The sequence below is a fragment of the Haemorhous mexicanus genome, chromosome 12, assembly GCF_027477595.1.
Source record: "Haemorhous mexicanus isolate bHaeMex1 chromosome 12, bHaeMex1.pri, whole genome shotgun sequence".
NCBI classification, from domain to species: Eukaryota; Metazoa; Chordata; class Aves; order Passeriformes; family Fringillidae; genus Haemorhous; species Haemorhous mexicanus.
In genome coordinates, this window is record NC_082352.1 from 11,843,758 (window position 1) to 11,863,375 (window position 19,618).

Genomic DNA, 19,618 nt, shown 5'->3' on the forward strand with positions numbered 1-19,618 from the left:
ATATTAGTGACAAGTGCTAATGTAACACTTACATTTTATGAAACAAAGTGAGATAAAAATGGAAAAAGCGATTATCCAAGTCCATCACTAGAAAGTGTCACATTGGACAAATACCCGAGAATACAAGTCTTAAAATAAAAACCAAGAAAAAAAAGAAAGATGATTCCTAATCAGAGCTTGAAAAATGTGAGGAAAAAATGCTCAAACTAACCTTGAAGGCAGTAGGGAAACCAGTGTGTTCATTGCTGAAATTATTTCCTGTGATTATGAAACATGTTTTCTAAGTAATAATTAAACTGAGAACACCTAATGAAAAGCCAAGGACCACAATTTACTTGTGAACAAGAAGCTCTGTGATTATGCTGACTACAGCTTCATTTCAACCTGCATCCATCAGTGCTGTTCACTTTGTGCTAAAAGTGAAAAAAAAAATTGGAGTGGAAAATCTTTTTTGGTTTTGGGGTTTTTTAGCCTTTCCACTGAACATACATAGTGATTAAATATTGAAGAGCCATGCCAATATTCATTGCTTCTGAAGTTAGACATGCAGTCTTTTGTAAGCAATGTTGCTTAAACTTTCCATAATGTTTTGGTAATTTAACATGCTTGTGTTCCACGTGAGCTGTTAGTCTGGACATAGTAAATATGTATGTGTTCTCTTGTTTGAATATGTGCCAAGAGAAGTTAGTTGTGTTTCAACAATTACATTCCCACCAACAGTGTTCTCATCAAGTGGCCAGTTTATTTGATGTTATATTGCTGTAAAATAACGTGTATTGTGTGTACAAAGACTAAAATCTTGTGCTTAATTTGTTTGTAACAGGGCAGAGGCACTTGTATGCTGGAACACTTTCCTCATTTTCTGTTACAGATCTAATCACAAGAGACCATATGAAATATATATTTTAGGACAGCTCTCTTTGATTTTCTTGAATAGTTTGTCATTCTACAATTATGCCACTGTAAACACATTTAAAAAAGTGTATTTGGCACATTTCAAATATGGAAAAATATTTTTGCACCCTTTAGTTAGAAACAAATCTGATGATTTACAGTGTAATTTTTAAATCCAAACAGAGGAATAATTAGTGCTTTTTCATTAGAGTTTAGCTAATTTATTCAGCACAATGGTGGTTCTTAACAAGCTCTGATAGGTTCTAAGATTACTTGCAGATAAAACTACCAGATTTTGGATATAGCTTTGTTGGGGTTTTTTTTTTCCCTAAGGGAAAAAAAAGATTAGTTCAATTCCCTTATTTTTACCACTGAGTAACTTATTTAAGCATAAAAGTTTTGCATGTCAGACAGCTTTGGGTGATTTTTAGATTTTCTCCACATTTGATTTTTCTAAGTAAAAGTAAGGGAAGCTACATTTTGCAATGGTAAATTTTTATGATAAATCATTTAGTGTTGTCATCTGCAGATGGTGTCTCTGCTATCTTTGTGTAGTTTACCACTGTTGGTTGGTTTAAATGTTGGATTTTGTATTTCTGTTTCTCATGTAAAGATTTAAAATGTATATGATAATTAGAAATTTGTGATAGAGAAGCTCACTAACACTAGTGAACTGCTGTAAGGTATTTGAGAGCTGTTACTCATTTTTCAGAGAGTGGTGCTGTCTGAGTTTTATGTTGAGAATATGGGAGTTGCTCGTGATTTGCTCCTGAAGTTACACACACTGGTGTACAGCATTCACTCAGGGGCTGGGGTTTTGTTTCTGACAGAAAGCTGATCATCACACTGGGCAGAAAGCAGAAAAGGAAAAACGAATCATCAGATGAATTGTCTGATGCTAAGCAGACTCCACAGCGGCCACTGAAAGATGAAGACTCACAGGTAAGTAGTTGATACTTTTCCTTGACAAATTTCTGTGTGTTATGTCTACAGATCTTTTTTCCCCTGTCTCCAGAAAGTTACACTTCCTTGGCTGCAGTGATAGTTACTCTCACACTTCCATGTATCTCATAGGTGGAACTTTTCATCATCAGCCACTTCTCTCAGTTTAAAATCAGAACATCCTATAGGATAGAGTCCCTTTTCCATAACAGGACATCAGTGCCCTGCTTGTATCTGTTTCTTTGCAGTACAGAAGCCCATAGATTTGAGACTGTAAGTACTTACACTGAGTTGGCAGTTAGACCTGATCCTTACTTTTGCTGAGTGTGGAAATGCAGAGATTGCCTAACAGACAGGACATTTATCAGTGAAGCTGGCTCTTTGAGAACTTTTAAAATGGTTGTTTCAAGCTTTAATGTGTTTTTTTCTTTCCTGAGCTTTGCTTCTGTAGAAACTTAAAGAACAGATTTCTTGCAGTGTTGGATCTGAAGGAAGCAATGATCAATATGCTGATAGGCTCTAGTTGCTTGTGGAATACTTCTGAAGGAAGTGCCTGATGAAGAATTGAAGTGGTCAAGTCATTCCCTTGAGGAATAGCTCTCTTGTAACGTACTTTCTGCAGTTTTTTCATAGATTGCCCTGAAATAATAGTAATATAGCTAATTAATTCTAAAACTCATGCACAAAGAAACATGAACTGTTGATAAGAGATTGTATTCTATTTATGTTTGCATTAGTAACAGAGTTGTAACTTCTTGCTTTAGGGCAATCTCCAGTAACATAAGGTTATGTACTGGAACTGCACAGGTTTTTATCCTGTGGCATTTCATCCACAGAGGCAAAATCAGTATTCAAAATAAGGTGCTGTTGAATAAAAATTAATTGCATTAGTTGATGATAGTTGTCAAGAAACAATTATGTGATACTGAATTGCCCTCTGGTGTTTCACAGATAATAATGCTGGAGGGGAAAAGGGATCAGGAGCCATTTCCCAGAATGACTTCTCATTAACTGAAGTGATAGCTTGTCCTAGGGAAAGGTTACCTGAAAGGATCTGTAACTTTTCAGTCGTGTTCTGTTATCAGATAAACATAAATTTATAGGCCAAGAAATGTAATATGAAAGACTGAAGATCAGTTCTTTCCTGGGTGTATCATGAAATCACCTGCTCCTGGTGTGAAGGGAAAAGAGGGTAGGGATAATCAGGAGTGGCATGAGAGGGAAATAACTTTTATTGCAGGATATCACAGCATTGCCCTGCTCTCTTTGAAGGATCTGGGGAGAAGCAGTAAAGACATAAATTGCTTTACTTTATTAATTCATTTTCTCCTTAGTTTTCAAATATGTTTATGATTTTATTTTTAAAGAACTGTTTCTAATTTCTGTTGCAAATAGCTGCTTCCAAGCTCTGGGGGGCAATTCTAGGCCTTTTTTCCCCCTAATTTATTTTGCATGCTTAGTTTCACATCAAGTGTCTTCCTTAAATAGATGGATTTTTCAAACTATTGTTTTCATTTTTAATATGTGGTGCTACTTCATTTTTTGTCTTAGAGCTATTTGTTTATGGCCTTAGTTCTCAACTCAGGGAAATACAAAAGTTTTTTTTCAAACAGCTCAGATTATGTATTAATGTGTTGGAGAACATATGTTGATGTTTTGCTAATCACTTCATACTTTAAGAAAAGACATAGTGAGAAGAATTGAAAATGCCAGTTACATAATCTTGCATTGCTCATGTTACCTGGCTTTTTTTTTTTTTAAACCTACTTCTGTCAGCAAACTATTATTGATTTAAGTATAATGTGACATTAGTGTGTCCTTACATTAGAAATTCCTTTTGGTGATAACACCTAACACCACAAACATTTATGGAAGAGCAGCTGATCTACATAGCTGTGGAAAGCTCATGAAGGAGCTTCATTTTTGCAGCTTCTCTGGAGGAATGGTCATGGCCCCTCTGGGACTTGCGCTGTCCCCTAGGTTACTGCTCAGTTTCTGCAGTGTAGTTAAAGTACAGCTGTGTCATTTACCAGACACCAGCCAGACCAGGGGCTGAATTAGCAGTCAGGAAGAAAAGTTCCTGTGCTGCAATCTCACTGTTACTTAATAGCTGCTCTGCAGAAGCCATTGTGACCACAGGATTTAGGGTTTTGTCCTCTTCACAACTTGTTCTCCCATCTGAGTACTGCAGTGTAATATAACATTGCAACCTGCAGTGGATTTTCTTGCACAAAAATACCCCTTTCTGTGTAGCTCAATATAATAAATTTGTTTTGTAGAGACTGTTTTTTTTGCTGTTTTCATTTTTGTGATGAAATCTCTAAAGCAGATTATAGTGTTTTCAAATGTTAGCTGACTAGTTTGATACTGCTATTTTTATCCAGTGAATCCAATTTACAAATTAATCTTACGGTTAAATAGACAATGTCTCGTGTTGGTACTGAGGGCTAGGAAATGTTATGCAATATCCTAATAATCTTAAGTATTTGAAACTGTGAGTGAGAAGGAATTATTTTCTTTGAACATTATTTCTTCAGCTGGAATTTGTTGTCCTCAGATTATTGCAGAAACCAGAATGGAAGATTAGAGAGAGAAGCTGCAAAGTAAGCTGTATAATGCTGTTAACAAGCCTCGATTAAGATGAAGGAGAATATACAGATATTAACAAAGAGACAGACTTTATTAGCCATCATGTCAGATTTCATCAGCAATCTGACCAATACGATCTAGTGAAAACCTTCATAATTTTTTGTACAGCACCATTTAGTAGAGACACATCAGCCTATTTTATATCTTCCCCTCTGATGCTGGAGTTGGATGGTAACACTCTGCTGTTACACTGCATTGGGAAATCACTGTTGAAATACTGATGCTCGTGGAAGATCTGTTATGTATCAGCTTTGCTCCTATACCCTGAAAAGAGTGTTTCATGTTTGCTTTTGAACCCTAAAAATAAAAGTATTGTATGCTTACATGAAAGAGAAAATAACAATTTAATTAATTGAACATAAGTGGATTACAGAGGTAGTTTATTTCATGTTTGTTATCAGATGTTGACCTTTGGTTGTAGGTACAGCTGAAGTATTACTTAGAGTGTCCCAGAACATGCAGCTCGAGTTAGGGGAAATTTTGGGTAAAACGTCCATCTCTTTCCTTTCTCCTGCATGGCAGAAGAGAAGATCAAATCGTCAAGTTAAAAGGAAAAAATACTCTGAGGAAGGAGAAGGGAAACAATCAGAAGAAGAAGCAGCTAAAGTTTCTGTTAAAATCAAGAAGAATTCTGCCCCTTTACCTGCTGAGCAGCCTTTACAATTATTTGTGGTAAGTAAAAATTGGCTTGGTCTGTGAGAACTTTGTATTTGTCTCAGGCAGTTCACTGAATAAAGCTCCTACCTTGGAATACATTATTATTTCTAAGCCACAGTTTAGTGTGACGTTTTGCTAAGATCTTGAAAACTGGAAGAAATTACTTCTTACTATTTTTTGGTGTTCCAAATATCTGTTGACTTAATTGAAATTAAGAATAGGACTAAGGATGCGTGTAGTTCAAGTAATGTTTTATGTGGCATAGGCATATAAAAAAGCTCTGTTCTAATGTTACCATGATTTACAGAAACATCAAATTATTTGGGGGATTGCTGCTTTCTGAGGTATTTAAAAAGGACGCTCTTCCTCTCCCCACAACCCTTTCAGGTTTACACTTCACTGTTCAACTTGGAGACTCAAACTTACTGTTGAGCCATTCAAGGTAAACAGAGTGGCAGGGAAGAAACAGGAAAAAAGTGTTTATGAGATGCTTGAAATAGAGCCAGAAGTTGTGAGGGAAGGAGAATGATGATATAATTGGGAACAAATCAGACAAGAGGGAAGGTGACTGACTATTGCAAGCAGCTTGTACAGATCACCTCTGTCTCTGGGACCAGAGCCCCAGTTGTGGCAGAGCCATGCAATCCCATCTGTGCCTCATCTCAGCCCTGCTGGAATTCTCAGCCACAGCCTCCTCTCTCTGATTCCACAGCATGTTTGTTGCCTGTGTGCAGAGTGGGTGGATCAGACTGAGTTTGTCACATGCTGGGTTTCTTTTCTCTTTTTCCACCTGTCAGAGTTCTTCTCCAGTTGTGTATAACTGAGTTCTGGGTATATCCAGTGCATCAGTTTAACTCACAGTGTCTGGCAAGCAACAGAATTCCCAGTGCTTGCACTGAGGGTGTTTGGCAGGTGAGCACTGCAGCTGATGCTGTTTGGAAGTGCCAGACTTGCTGTAATTCTGCACATAACCCTTTCTGGATTTTTAATTTTACTCCCAGCCTGTTAGGAAATGCTGCTGGTGGAGGTCAAATTTATCTTTTTTGCTCATCTTCTGACAAGCCACATGTGGTTGAAGGTTTTAAGCCTGAGAGAGAGGGCACGTACTGCAGTTTTATAATACCATTGTTTTCATGTGTTTATAGGAAAATCCAAGTGAAGAAGATGCAGCAATTGTAGACAAAATCTTATCCTCCAGGGTAATAAAGAAAGAAGTAAGTGATTGTCATGGGATAAAATAGTTTATTTGAAAAAGGGGGCGTCTGTCATTTTACATTTCCTCTGAATTTCCCTTTCCAGATATCTGCAGGGATGACAGTAGACACAGAAGAGTTTTTTGTAAAATACAAGAACTAGTAAGTATTAAAAAGTTGTTTCATTGGATGTGTTGACTGGCTGTTTAGTATCATATTTATGTACTCAGGTTTTGTGTTGCTTGAAGGTTATTTTGTCATTGATTGAGATTTTTCTTAACCAATTTAATCTTTAAATTTCTAAGAACCTGTGATGTGTTAGTGGTAATTTTAAAACTATGAGGATTGTGGAACCAGCGCTGTCCAATAAGCTAGCAGCCTTTATTTGCCAAACAACAGAATTTTTTAGAGAAGCAGAGACTACATGCCTGAGGCAAATTTTAATTTCATGAATTAAAATCAGAGGTGTTTCATGAATCTAGATTAGATTTACAGTGTCATGAATTTAGGAGATGCTGTTTCAGTAGTTGGATTTATTGTTTCAAAAAGAAAGAAAAACCTGTGATATAAATGAATTTACATCAAAAGCAGGAAACAAAAAAATTGCAGGAAGAAAAATAACTTTTTCCGTATTTTATTTTAAATTTCTTATCTATTTTCCTGTCACTACTTAATTCTTGATGCTGAAAATCCAGGCTTATTTGAAATTTTACATATATGAATAATTTAATCTGATTTTTGCTATAATAAATGTAATTTTTTTTAGACTCTGCATCCACATGTTGTTGGAGACCATTTACCTTGTGTTTTTCTGAAAGGGCAAAATCTGTCTTTTCATGCGAGAATGAGTAATCCACAGCTGTGCCTTATTTCTAGCATATCTTTAGAAAGCTTGAAAAATGATGGAAATATTCTAAAAAAGGGGTGTGGGGAAGAAATATGTGTACTTCTGTGATGTAATTTCAGTGAGTCTCTCCTGAGGACAGATAGATGCTGCAGCTCCTGGTGCTGCTGGTTCTGCCTCAGAGCTTCTGTCCCAGCCCAGTCAGGGCAAGTTCCTCTGCCTCAGGCTCTGCTGCTCCTCCTGAGCTTCCCATGGGCTGAGCTCTGTGCTCCAGCACTGCCTGGAGAGATGGTCACGGGAGATACATGGAAAAAACAGATCCAATATATGAAGTCATTTATATCTCTGGGTACTGTCTGGTAGAGGTGTCAGATTTTAAAGTTGACTTGTTTATGCTCACTTGAAATAAGCTTGTTTCTCTTCTTAGGACACGTGAAAGAAATTTGTGAATCTGTAGAGTTTCACAGATTCCAGCTCAAAAACACTGCCTTGACTAGGTGCTGCAAGATGATTATTTGGAAGACTAAATCTTTGATCTTTGTGGTGGATTCTGTTATTTTAACCGTATATTAAAAATAGATAGTAAGCTTTTGCTTCCACCAATGTGTTAATGTCAATCTCTGTGATTTTAGCTCATATCTCCACTGTGAGTGGGCCACAGAACAACAGCTTTTAAAGGATAAAAGAATCCAGCAGAAAATAAAGCGATTCAAAGTAAGGAAAGCACAACGAGCTCACTTTTTTGCAGATGTGAGTATGAAATAAAAATTTAATTAGCTTTTTCTTTTTTTCCTCCTTGTAAAATTTGGATTAGTAGTTTGCTTTTATATGGAAGAGCTGATTGTTAGGAACTAAAAATGAGCCATTGGTGGTGTTTGCAGCAGGAGGTGGGTTATTTAATGTAATTTAAAGAGTAAGTCTTCTGGAGTCACTGAACTAACCTGACTTGTATGGTCTAAAAGTGAATTGGTTGAGTAACTACTTAGAAGTGGTAAGGAGGGAAGGATTGTGTCAGTATGGCTGGTTTCTCTAGGACTTCCAAAAGACAGCTCTTTATCCCAGAGATCTGGTGTCAAATCCCTCTCCAGTGAGGGTTGCCCGAGAGAACCAAGGGGGTGTGTGCAGGGGGCTGGTGTGGAGTTTAAGGTCTGTGCAAAAACCTCAATAATTTCCAACTACCAAGTTAATTTTGTGTATGATGAGACCAAGTCTTAGCAAATACCAACTGTTTTTGCCTCTCTACTGAGTCTATTCATCTTTCACTGCAGATGGAAGAGGAACCTTTTAATCCTGACTATGTTGAAGTAGACCGGGTATTAGAAGTGTCTCTTTGTGAAGACAAAGACACTGGTGAGGTAAGAATGTCTTAAAGCAAGTCAGGAAGGTACAGCTCCAGGTAGTGTTTGACAGTTGTAATTTTATCAGATCTCAGAGTAACACTGTAATGATTTTAAAGCTTCAGTAATATTTGTAATGACATGACAGTCTTGTCCTTTTCTGTGCTACCTGTGGATTTGAAAGACAAGTCAGCATTTAATAGCTTATATTTTTATTAGTATTAATAGGTCACAGTAGGCAAAGCTTAGGTATTGACTGACATAAATGCCAGGTTCAATAATTGTCTTGTGAGTTCCATCAAAAGGCTGATCCCATATACTCTCTTGTCTCTCTCATGTTGGCATGGGGTCACTGGTAATAAAAGCTTTAGGCAGCAAGTGATTTGAAGTGCACTGATAGCCACCAGTGAACCATTCCCTCTGTATTTATCAAAATTCATTTTTTTAATATAAAAGTACCTCTTCTGGAAAGGTTTTACACAACAAAAACATTCTGAGATTAAAAAAAAAAAAAAGAAAACAGAAAAGCAAGTCAAGCAATTAAATTGCCAAAATTCAGAAAGTCTTAGAAAAGTGGAGATCAAAGACTGAGAAGAAAGTTGTTGATTAAGGCTGTTGGAATATCTATCATGCTTATTCTGCTTGTGTGGATAGCAAAATGAGCAGACTTCTACCCAGTGATTTCTGCATTAATCTTTCCTAGAGTTGAGAGTTAGAATGACTTTTCATTGTATGCAGCAGATTTGTCATTATTAAATTTTTAGAAAAAATATGTTGTCATAAGACTTTCCCCTCAGCTTCTGGAAGGATGACTCTTTATTTGGTTTTTAAATATTTACATATTTTAAATATTTATTTAGTCTTGAATCTAAGTAAGATGATCTACTTTGGTTCCATTTTTTCTGTATGTTGTTCATCAAGCCTGTAAAGCTTCATCAGTTTTGTTGATAAGACCTCTGGCTTAGGAGCTCTAAAGCTCTGGTTTAGGCCTAGGTAGCCTGATTTGGAGAGTGGAGGAAATGTCCTGAGTGTAGCACTGCACCCTGCCCCATTTCCACAAATATCACAAATACTGTAATTTATCTTTCCTGAGACTAAAACAAGATTTACTTGTGGGTAAAAAGGATTGAAAAGCACTCCAGAGGTCTATAGACAGTGGCAGAGTGTTGGGAGCCAAGAATAGGTAGGTAGATAAGAGGAATCTACATGGAACATGTAAAAAATTGTCAGAAATATGATTTTGATTGCAGTTCTTTTGTAAGCAAGCTAATCTAATAGTAAGGCATATTAACAGTCTGTATACTGAATTAAAAACTGATAACATTCAGAATTTTCTTCTGCAGCCTGTTATTTACTATTTAGTAAAATGGTGTTCGTTGCCATATGAAGACAGTACGTGGGAGCTGAAAGAAGATGTAGATCAAGCAAAAATAGAAGAATTTGAACAATTGCAAGCTTCCAGGCCTGACTCAAGGAGATTGGTAAAATTATAGCTAATTTACTTGTCTGTCTTGGTAAATCTGACTTAGTTTTCCCAACTTTAAATTCCTGTGTTAAAACATAAGGCTTATTGACATTCTGTGTAAAGCATCTGTGTGCCTTGTTACCTAGGAATAATAAAACATCCAGCTAGGCATAGATAAATATTCTTATCTTAGTTGTTACTCTAAAACAATGCAGATTTTTGCTTAGGGAAAAAACCTGAAGTGCTGTGACTTTCTGAGTTTCTAACTGAGCAGTGAGCCACAGATTAAAACTGGCTGTCACAGAACTGAGCACCTTTAAAATGAGCAGAAACCAGGATGACGTGTTAACACCCTTTTATAGAGAAGAGAGTTAAATTTTGTGCTTCAGCACTGAAGGGAATTGGCAAATGAGATCTGTCAAACAGGTTCTGTAATTTTTTCCTGCTTTTATTTTTCTTCTTGTTGTTAAAGAGCTAGATGAAAGGAAGAAAAATACATGTAATTGGGAAGTGTGTTTTATCTTGAAATTATCAATCTTCTGTCTCTTAGAGCAGGAGAAAGCAAAATAGTTCTATTTCAAGTCCTGTATGTCATTGTCAGAGTAGGACATGTGTCCTGCGTGGTGTAGTACAACACTTGTTCTTACTTCTTTTACATAACTAAATATGCACAGTGTTTTAATTTGGAGGCTTTGGAATTTATTTTAATGGTTTTTCCATCTACAGATAATGACAGTAGTCACGATTAACATCTTCATATTATATTGAGTTCATTTTTGTAGTATTTATTTAAAATCCTGACATTTTGGCATGTGGGAAGAAGAGCTGTTATACCTCTCTTACCATATTTGGCTGTGAGAGAAAAAGATGATTAAAGCGCAACTGTACAACTGACAGTCATCTCAGCATCAGCAACAAGTATTTTTGCTTCAGGCTCCAGCAGCTACAAGAAATTATTTGCTGACTGCAGCCCTGCAAGCAGGAGCATGGCTGCTCCAGGAGTGGGGGAGTGGACAGATGGCAGCTGGTGGGAGAGGGGAGGAAGCCACAGCTGCTGGGGAGGGACAGCTCCTGCTGCACCCAGACCTGGGCTCAGGTGATGCTGACGCTGGCAGTGCAGAGAGGGAGAATTCACATGGAAAATTCAGAGCTGCCACATAAGGCCACATGAGTCTCGAGTGAATGCAAGCTTTTATAAATGTTGGGAAATGGGGAGGGAGGGAGGGGGGAAGTACAGCTGGTGAGAAAAGCTCCTGCTAAAATTACTTCACTTGAATGTGTGAGTTTGTTCACGTTGGGATGCAGGAGCTGTCAGAAGAGTTTTCTGCTGGAATCCTACCTAGTATCAGTCAAAAACTGCTTGATTCCACCTGCTAAACTAGAGACCAGGCTGTTTTGGCTCCAGGCTTGGGAACTTGAGTGTTTGTTTGTGTATATATATAAATATTTTATACACAGTCTCCCAGCTTTCCTTAGCTCGCGAGGGCCCTGCAGGTGATACACCTTGGTACTCTCTATTTTGCCATGGCCTTTGTCTCATGACCCTGCCTATGCTGATGCTGTTCTGATCAGATCCCTTGGGGAAATCTATTCAGGACACTGAAGCTCTCACAAGTTCACTTTTTTGTACTGCTGGTCTTGGCTTCATGCTTTAGCAGTGATCCAGAGTGATCAGCAGGGCAGGGCAAGTGCTGGAGGGAGAGGACAAGATCACAGTAACCATGTAGCTGCCCAGACTGCTTCAGCATCAGCTTCCAGAGCTGCCTTAGACTTCAGGGATGTTCTTAATCCCAGTACTCAGTTGGCTCCCTTGTAGGTCAGCTGCCTGTTCTTAGAGCTGCCAGACTTCATGTGGTCTTGAATTTTCATATATAAATGATTTTGTGTGCCCTATTATTACTGCCAAAGTATTTGTATTCTATTTCATAGAAATCAGTTGCCTAATTTAACTATCATGTAGACTTAAATTAATTTTTAAAATAGCAATTCATAGAGAAAAATAAATACAAATTTCAGATTTTTGCAGACTATTAATTAGTAAGTGATGTTAACACTGACACTTCACTTTTAAGGTTGAATAACAACATTCTAAATCTAAAGTGATACACTCACAAAATGGTGGGGTTAGATATTCTGGGAAAAATAAAGCAAGTATCAATCTGTACCTATATTTATCTTTCCCTTAAAGGACCGACCACCTCCAAACTCCTGGAAGAAGATAGAACAGTCCAGGGAATATAAAAATGGCAATCAGCTCAGGGAATATCAACTGGAAGGACTTAACTGGCTCTTGTTCAACTGGTACAATAGGTATATGCATGGAATATTTTTTAATGTAGATTTTAAATAATATGGAGTGAATCACTTACTGGGGATGAATACTGTTTTAGCTAAATTTATTGCAGCTTCTCTGCTTATAGCTAAAAGGATGTAACTGGATCAAATTTCTCTGCCTTTGGGTGTGCAAGGATGTTTTATCCACAAAAATTAACAAAAATATTAAAATAATGCAGCTAACATAACTGAGGATAAATTTTCAATGGCTTTGAGGAAATTAAAGCAAAACCAACTAAAGCACAAGCTTTCACAGTTTTTGAAACTAGTAGACACTTGCATCTTTCAAAATGTTTGCTAGAAATAGTATAATAAAGTTACCTCTCTTCGAAAGTGAGGCTAGTAAATAATTGCATTATCTGTACTTTAAGCTGAAGTTAACTGCTGTGCATTAATGTTATGTGTTATGAACAGAAGTATGATCACTTGGAAGACCTTTCCCAGAATGATGTATTTTCTCTAAGTTCATTTTCTGTTAATGTATCTTCTGCTTTCTGTATTTCCAAAGGACCAGTTGCACATCCCTCATAGAGATGATAGCAGTGGGTGTAGCATTTTACCATGCATGTTACTGATCTGCAGAAGGAAATCTGATTTTAACTCTCATTGGAGCAGTGCAGAGCTGTGTGACATCTGCAAAGAGAGTGAAGGGCTGGAATGTATGGCTGAGGGCAAGCATGAAGTGGTGTTTCATGCAGTGATTAAGTTATAGGCATCTGTGTAGCTCTGGAATCAAAAAGGGAAATTTGTTAATGATGCTCTGATGCAATCCTTTCATGTGAGTGTAGCTGAGATACTTCCTGTGTGTGATTTCTAGGGATTCTTCATTAATTTCTAGTGGTTTTGTCAAGGTGAGTGTGCATGTAGGAAACCTGCCTAATTTAAATTCCTTTAATTAGGGCAAAGGTAGTCCCAAAAGAATACTTCTGGAATATTTTTGTAGAACTTCACGGAACATTCTGTTTTCAGGTTTTGACAGTGCTAAACCTGTAAAGATTCACACCAAGGTTTTGTGCACATTCTTTCACCTTAACCAGGGAATGCTTTCAAGGATCTTTTTGCAGTGCCTCCGTTTTGACTGTTGTAAACTGGTATATTTGAGCTTAGTTTCTTTAAATTGTTCATTTTACTAACAGTGTTAGGCTCTGTTCTTTATTTGATGATAGTAACAAATAAATTTTTCTTGCTTTCAGGCGAAATTGCATTTTAGCAGATGAAATGGGCCTTGGTAAAACCATTCAGTCCATTACATTCCTGTATGAAATCCTCCTGACGGGTATAAGGGGCCCTTTCCTGATCATAGCTCCGCTTTCCACTATAACCAACTGGGAGAGGGAATTCCGCACGTGGACTGACCTGAACGTTGTGGTGTACCACGGCAGCATGATCAGCAGGCAGATGATTCAGCAGTATGAGATGTACTTCAGGGACTCCCAGGTATGGGAACCTCCCTCGTGTGCAATAACTCACCCTAAACATGGCTCAGGTGGCAGCAGTGACAAGGACATTTGACATTATCTGTCTTTTTATCTTGGTGAAAGTCACTTCACGTTCCAGGATGTTACATTTGAGCATCATCAGCAAATGCTTACTGGGTAAATTTAGTGGCAGTGTTAGCAGCAAGATGTGTGTGTTGTTTCACTGTGCTGAGTAATTTTGCAATTGAATGGCAGTGACGCTGGTACTCTTGTGGAGATTAAAGTGTACACAGATGGTTGCAGTTGGGTCCTGAATTTGAAGAGCAGGGAGAAAAAAAATTAATACTGATTAAGCTCTGCTACCTTTATGAAGCTGTTAATTTTCTTTTGCTGGTGTTAACTGTGTGCAGTCTGAACTTGCTTTTCTGAAATGCACACCATTAAATGACATGAGAAAAACTTGAAACCTGACTATTTTAAAGGGTTTTTTTTTCTTTTTTTTATATATTGTGCATAAATAATTCTTTTTAATTGTCATGGTATTTCTTCAGAATTGATAAATTTTATTAATTAGTGCTAAATATCAAAATGACATCTTGTTTGCCTAATGAGATATTCTGTGCTGCCTTGCTGAAGGCCTAACATGTTCTCCTAGTGAGATCAATGGAGTAAAAAGTTTTCATTTAGTTCCCCTGTAATACTAGTATTACTTACTGTATGATTGCTAACTGTATTAACATCATATATTGTGATTGATCAACTGTAGAATTTTTCCTGTCACTCTTTCAGATTTTCTTAGCATTAAAAATGGGGTTTTATCTACATGCACCTTCTGAAACAGTTCTGTTAGATGGTTATATCTGTAATTTAAAAGGGGTTACATTTTTTCTGTTGCTTAGATAATACTGGATTTGGGTCCATGAATAATTACTCATCAGTATTAGTTAAGGAGTTACAAAGATTATTAAGTGTGATGACAGAGCAATTTATAATGTAAAATCCAATGTCTAGCTCCTGGCAAAATTTCAACAAGGAAATGTGTACATTGAGCAGATGGGAGGGAATGTAACAAATTGTGTGTGTTGATGAATTTCTAGGGCCGCATTGTTCGAGGTACCTACAGGTTCCAGGCCATTATCACAACGTTTGAAATGATCCTGGGTGGCTGTCCAGAGTTAAATGCAATTGAGTGGCGCTGTGTTATTATTGATGAAGCTCACAGACTCAAGAACAAAAACTGCAAACTTTTGGAAGGACTAAAATTAATGAACCTTGTGAGTAACTATAGTTCACTTTTTGGGGTTGATTTTAGTTCAGTATAGTATGGTAATAAATTAAGAATTTTATTTACATGTCAAAAAAGACCTCTCAAGCAGTGTTTCTTGAGGGATAACTATTCCTGATTCTCTTCAAACATATGTGGTTTTGATAGCTTATGCTGGTATATTTGTGATTAAACAAAATGTGGCAAGTTCTCACTGTTAGCACAATCTATTTCCGATGATACTGTTGTACAGTTTTTGTTTTGATTAGGATGAAAATATCATTTAAAATTTGCTTTAGTTTTTGTGCAATGTGTTAAAATTTAGCAAGTATTTTAAGCAAGTTATTTAACAACAAAAGCATGCAAGTGGTAGAATTTTAAATAGACAGATTGTCTAAGCCAGTAGTTGAAATTTTATTTTATACAGCTAAAGATTTTTAAAAGCAGATACTACCATGTATCAGATGCACCATGACTAGTTTTGCATTTTTTTATTGCTTCATTATTACTCGCCAGTGTGTTCTCAGAAGTCCTCTGAGTTGCTTTCTGATACATGCTCAGTGTATATTTTTCACACTGTAGAGAGGGAGGATTATAAATCTGTGAATATTGCAGGCAAAGTTGAAGTGTTCATTCATTCCTTCTTTACAGATGTAGGAAGAGAAAATTTAAAGGAAAGCTACTAGAAATACTTACTGGTGTTTTTTTAATAAATCTGCTTATTTGTATTACCTGTGTGCTTAGTGACACATAGAACTGGTGTTTTCAGGTTTTGATGCTCAGACTTAACACAAATGTTTTTGCAAATGTGTGCAGATAAGGTTATGCAAGGTGTTTTTGTCTTTTTCTAGGAGCATAAAGTGCTGTTAACAGGTACCCCACTGCAGAACACAGTAGAAGAATTATTTAGCCTCCTCCATTTTCTGGAACCATTGCGTTTTCCTGCTGAATCTACTTTCATGCAAGAGTTTGGAGACCTTAAAACAGAGGAACAGGTATGAGTTGATCTGAGCTTTAGAGTTCAGGAGAGACTGCCTTTTCACTGAGCTATAGTATTACCTTTTCTCATGTTCCAACAAATGGTTGTGCTTCCTTTAGGTTCAGAAACTACAAGCTATCCTGAAACCCATGATGCTCAGGAGATTAAAAGAAGATGTAGAAAAAAAGCTGGCTCCCAAGGAGGAAACCATAATAGAAGTAGAACTAACTAATATTCAGAAGAAATATTACCGAGCAATTTTGGAGAAAAATTTTGCCTTCTTATCCAAAGGAGCAGGGCAGGCAAATGTACCCAATCTGGTTAACACTATGATGGAACTCAGAAAGTGTTGTAATCACCCTTATCTCATCAAAGGTAAACACAGGATAAGGACTGGGGATTTTTTTAACTTATTTTTTGCTTTTATTTAAAATAAGTAAGAATTTTGTAATAATTCTTCAATGTTTTCTTCAGATTTTCCAAGGATTGGATTAGGTGGAAATATTTTTTGATAGATACAAGACGAAGTTGTGAGATATTTGCATATTTGAGGCCTGAAGCCTGAACTTATCCTGTAGGTTTTCACAGAACATTTAGAAGCAGTTATCTCATGGAAATGGTACAGCTCCTTAAAAGCAGTGCAAACAAGAACTTTTAGGTCTAATGAATGGGTCTTTCAAGTGATGCGATCTCTGTCAGTCTTCATTGCTTTTCTCACTTACTATTAACTGATTTTTTTTCCTGACTTGCGAGAAAATACACTTTACACTCCAAAAGTTTTGGCTGTGATTTCAGAAGTAGTATTAAAAATAGCGGTTTTTTTGCAAAGATTCATGACCCATTTAAAATATCACAAAGGCAGAAGAACTTTTTTTTAGTAGTTTTTTACAGTACTCAGGAATAAGTATTTCGGTTTTTGATATTTGGAGGATGGGGGTTCACCTCATTCAAGGTGTTTCTTCTGTGGTGTTCTGCTTAAAAACTTAAGACTTGTTTTCAAAGCTGAAAAAATAGATATTGTTGCTTAGGCTTCAGATCCATCCAGAGCTCTGTTCTGTCTCCGTCAGTACCTAAAGGGGGATATTTAGGGTACAGCACTGACCTTGGTAACTTAGATTTGAATGAATGTGGAGGTATTTGTGTAGATACATCCATAGATATGAAAATACATTCTTTGATAGGTGCTGAAGAGAAGATCCTTGGAGAGTTTAAGGAAACATATAGTCCAAGTGCTCCTGACTTCCACCTGCAAGCAATGATCCAGTCTGCTGGCAAATTGGTTCTTATTGATAAGCTTCTTCCAAAAATGAAAGCAGGAGGCCACAAGGTCCTTATCTTCTCTCAAATGGTGCGCTGCCTTGATATTTTGGAGGATTACCTTATACATAAAAGGTAAGATTCATCTTCTCTATCCTGTGGTATATTGCTCTGTGTGAATGGTAGTTCAGGATTAATGACAGCAGCCCACCAAAGCTGGGAGTTCTGTTTTCTTTGTTTGCTAAGCAGTGTGTAACTTTGTGTTCTGGGATCATTTGTTCACAACTAATTGAAAACTTCATAGAAAAACTAAAGAGAGCTCGTCCAATTTGAGTAAACCATGTGCCTTCAGTCTGTTAGCTTTTCCATTAACATTCAGTTATGTATATACTGTTTTTACATCTGTCAGAAGCCAGGCAAGTTCAAGCTTATCATTGCTTGCCCAAACCCCAGGAAGCCCTGAATGTGTTCTTTACTTACATGATGTTGATCTGGGACCACATGGGTCCAAGATACAGCTCCTTACTTCCAAAGGAATATTAACACAAAGTAATAAACAACTGGGGATGTGGTTTTTATTAATGTAAAAGTGAAAATGTTCTTCTTATCTTTGCTAAATTGACTGCTTTGAATTTTGCAGCAGAACTGAACTGCCAGCCTTAGGCTGGCTTTTGCCACCACGTGTAATTGCACCCTCTTATTATTACAGACTATTGACTCCATGGAAACTAAATGCTTTTTTGAGCATGTGACTAAATAATTGCATAAAACCTTAAACTTGCTTACAATTAGTAGTTGCTGTATCAACCTGAAGATCTTTAATAAGGCATAGTTCTTGTTGTTTTACCAGTGTTGCAATGTACAAACTGCTTTGAAGTATGTAATTGTCAGTGAACTACGTTATAGTAATGCAGAGTTAACATGTTGAAAACCAAAAATTATTAATGTTAAGCCTTCTTGCAGTGGATACTGGAATACTGGATATTAGGTTATTTTAACATCTATTTTAGTGATAGTTTTATATTAAAGCTGTCTGTTTGAACTGGGAGTGCCACAGTTTCTGTTTGATTTTAAAAGATTAATTTTAACTTCATAGTGATACTTATAATTCTTCATGGAAAATGTTCCTTTTTCTGCAACGATGTTACATTTAGACCAGTGAATCATATCTACAGGTGGAATCTTTTGAAATCCACAGAAGCTGAAATTTGCTATGTGCTGCCATTTGATTAGAAATGTTGGAATGAGCACATGATCAGACTTAGCACTTAACAGAATTCAGGCCTGTAGGAGATAGATGGCTGCCTGCCAGAATGCCTGTGGTCCTGTGGATTATCTGCTGTGCCATTTTATGGCTGATGAGAAGAAAAATGGTTGTGAGGCTTTTTGACTACTAGGTGCGCATTCAGCTTCTTACTCAGTGTAGAGTACAGAAGTATTTGCTCCCTTTTTAAGCATTTTGCTTGATTTCAGAAGTTTCAAAGCAGTCTTTGTAATTGTCAAAGGTAACAAATGACAGTTTTACTTCAGGCTTGAAAATTTGCTCGGTTGAGTCTAGGAGGCCTTGATAAAGACTGTTAAAGGTGCTGCCATGTCATTTTTGTTCCATTTCTCTTAATCTTTACAGAATCAATATGCAGTTTGTCCAATGACAGCTCACCAAGTTCTGGTTTCTGCTGATTTCTTGGTTATCCTTAATGTGTTCAGGCAATCTGGTATATAATACAAGAGTCCACTGTCCTGCTTAGGTGACCCTAGGCAGGGATCCAAGGATAATACGTGAAAAGCTTGAGTGTCCACATAGGACTTCAGGTTAGGATGTGTTTTAGTAAGTAATTAATACAGGCATAATCAGGTAGTTGCTTAGTGGACAAAATGCAGAAGAACTTGTCTTAAAATGCTCAGTGTTCAGATTTGCTGATGTGCCTTGGTACTACAGCTCTGCAAGTTCTGACTTGATTCGTGGTTATGTTACCTACTGCTAATCAGAGTTTGTCTTTTATCATTTCGTTCTCGGCACAGAACCAGTCTGTGAGCAGCAGAGCTGTTCACAGACTCTCAGAATTCCAGACCCGTGTGTAAAGCCGCGTGTGCTGTGTCTGGCTGTTTGCAGGTACCTGTACGAGCGCATCGACGGGCGCGTGCGGGGCAACCTGCGGCAGGCGGCCATCGACCGCTTCAGCAAACCCGACTCGGATCGCTTCGTCTTCCTGCTCTGCACCAGGGCCGGGGGCCTGGGCATCAACCTGACTGCAGCAGATACCTGCATCATTTTTGATTCTGACTGGAATCCCCAAAATGACCTGCAGGTAAGTTTCTTTGAGCATGGTAGAGAGCTCTAATTAAACCCAATGGATAAGAATTTAATCTCTTTGAATATTGTCT

The 19,618-nt window shown here is 37.3% G+C and overlaps 2 protein-coding genes across 8 annotated transcripts in view; one reads left to right on the forward strand and one right to left on the reverse strand.

Annotated features, from left to right (window-relative positions):
* The window catches only part of CHD9 (chromodomain helicase DNA binding protein 9), an 86,687-nt gene that overhangs the window by 42,197 nt on the left and 24,872 nt on the right, over positions 1-19,618 (forward strand). For all 7 annotated transcript variants that reach the window (XR_009487958.1, XM_059857098.1, XM_059857102.1 and 4 more), the window contains 14 exons: positions 1,725-1,836; positions 5,008-5,157; positions 6,288-6,356; positions 6,442-6,497; positions 7,812-7,929; positions 8,448-8,534; positions 9,860-9,997; positions 12,170-12,291; positions 13,509-13,752; positions 14,831-15,007; positions 15,849-15,992; positions 16,096-16,351; positions 17,158-17,368; positions 19,347-19,542. Coding sequence is in view for 6 of the 7 variants with exons in the window: in XM_059857098.1 (XP_059713081.1) it covers positions 1,725-1,836; positions 5,008-5,157; positions 6,288-6,356; positions 6,442-6,497; positions 7,812-7,929; positions 8,448-8,534; positions 9,860-9,997; positions 12,170-12,291; positions 13,509-13,752; positions 14,831-15,007; positions 15,849-15,992; positions 16,096-16,351; positions 17,158-17,368; positions 19,347-19,542 (2,080 nt within the window). In the remaining variant the exon portion in view is untranslated. The remainder of the gene's footprint in view (positions 1-1,724; positions 1,837-5,007; positions 5,158-6,287; positions 6,357-6,441; positions 6,498-7,811; positions 7,930-8,447; positions 8,535-9,859; positions 9,998-12,169; positions 12,292-13,508; positions 13,753-14,830; positions 15,008-15,848; positions 15,993-16,095; positions 16,352-17,157; positions 17,369-19,346; positions 19,543-19,618) is intronic.
* The window catches only part of AKTIP (AKT interacting protein), a 67,733-nt gene continuing 64,319 nt past the window's right edge, over positions 16,205-19,618 (reverse strand). The window contains exon 9 of the mRNA XM_059857108.1: positions 16,205-16,247. Within this exon, the coding sequence (XP_059713091.1) occupies positions 16,205-16,247 (43 nt within the window). The remainder of the gene's footprint in view (positions 16,248-19,618) is intronic.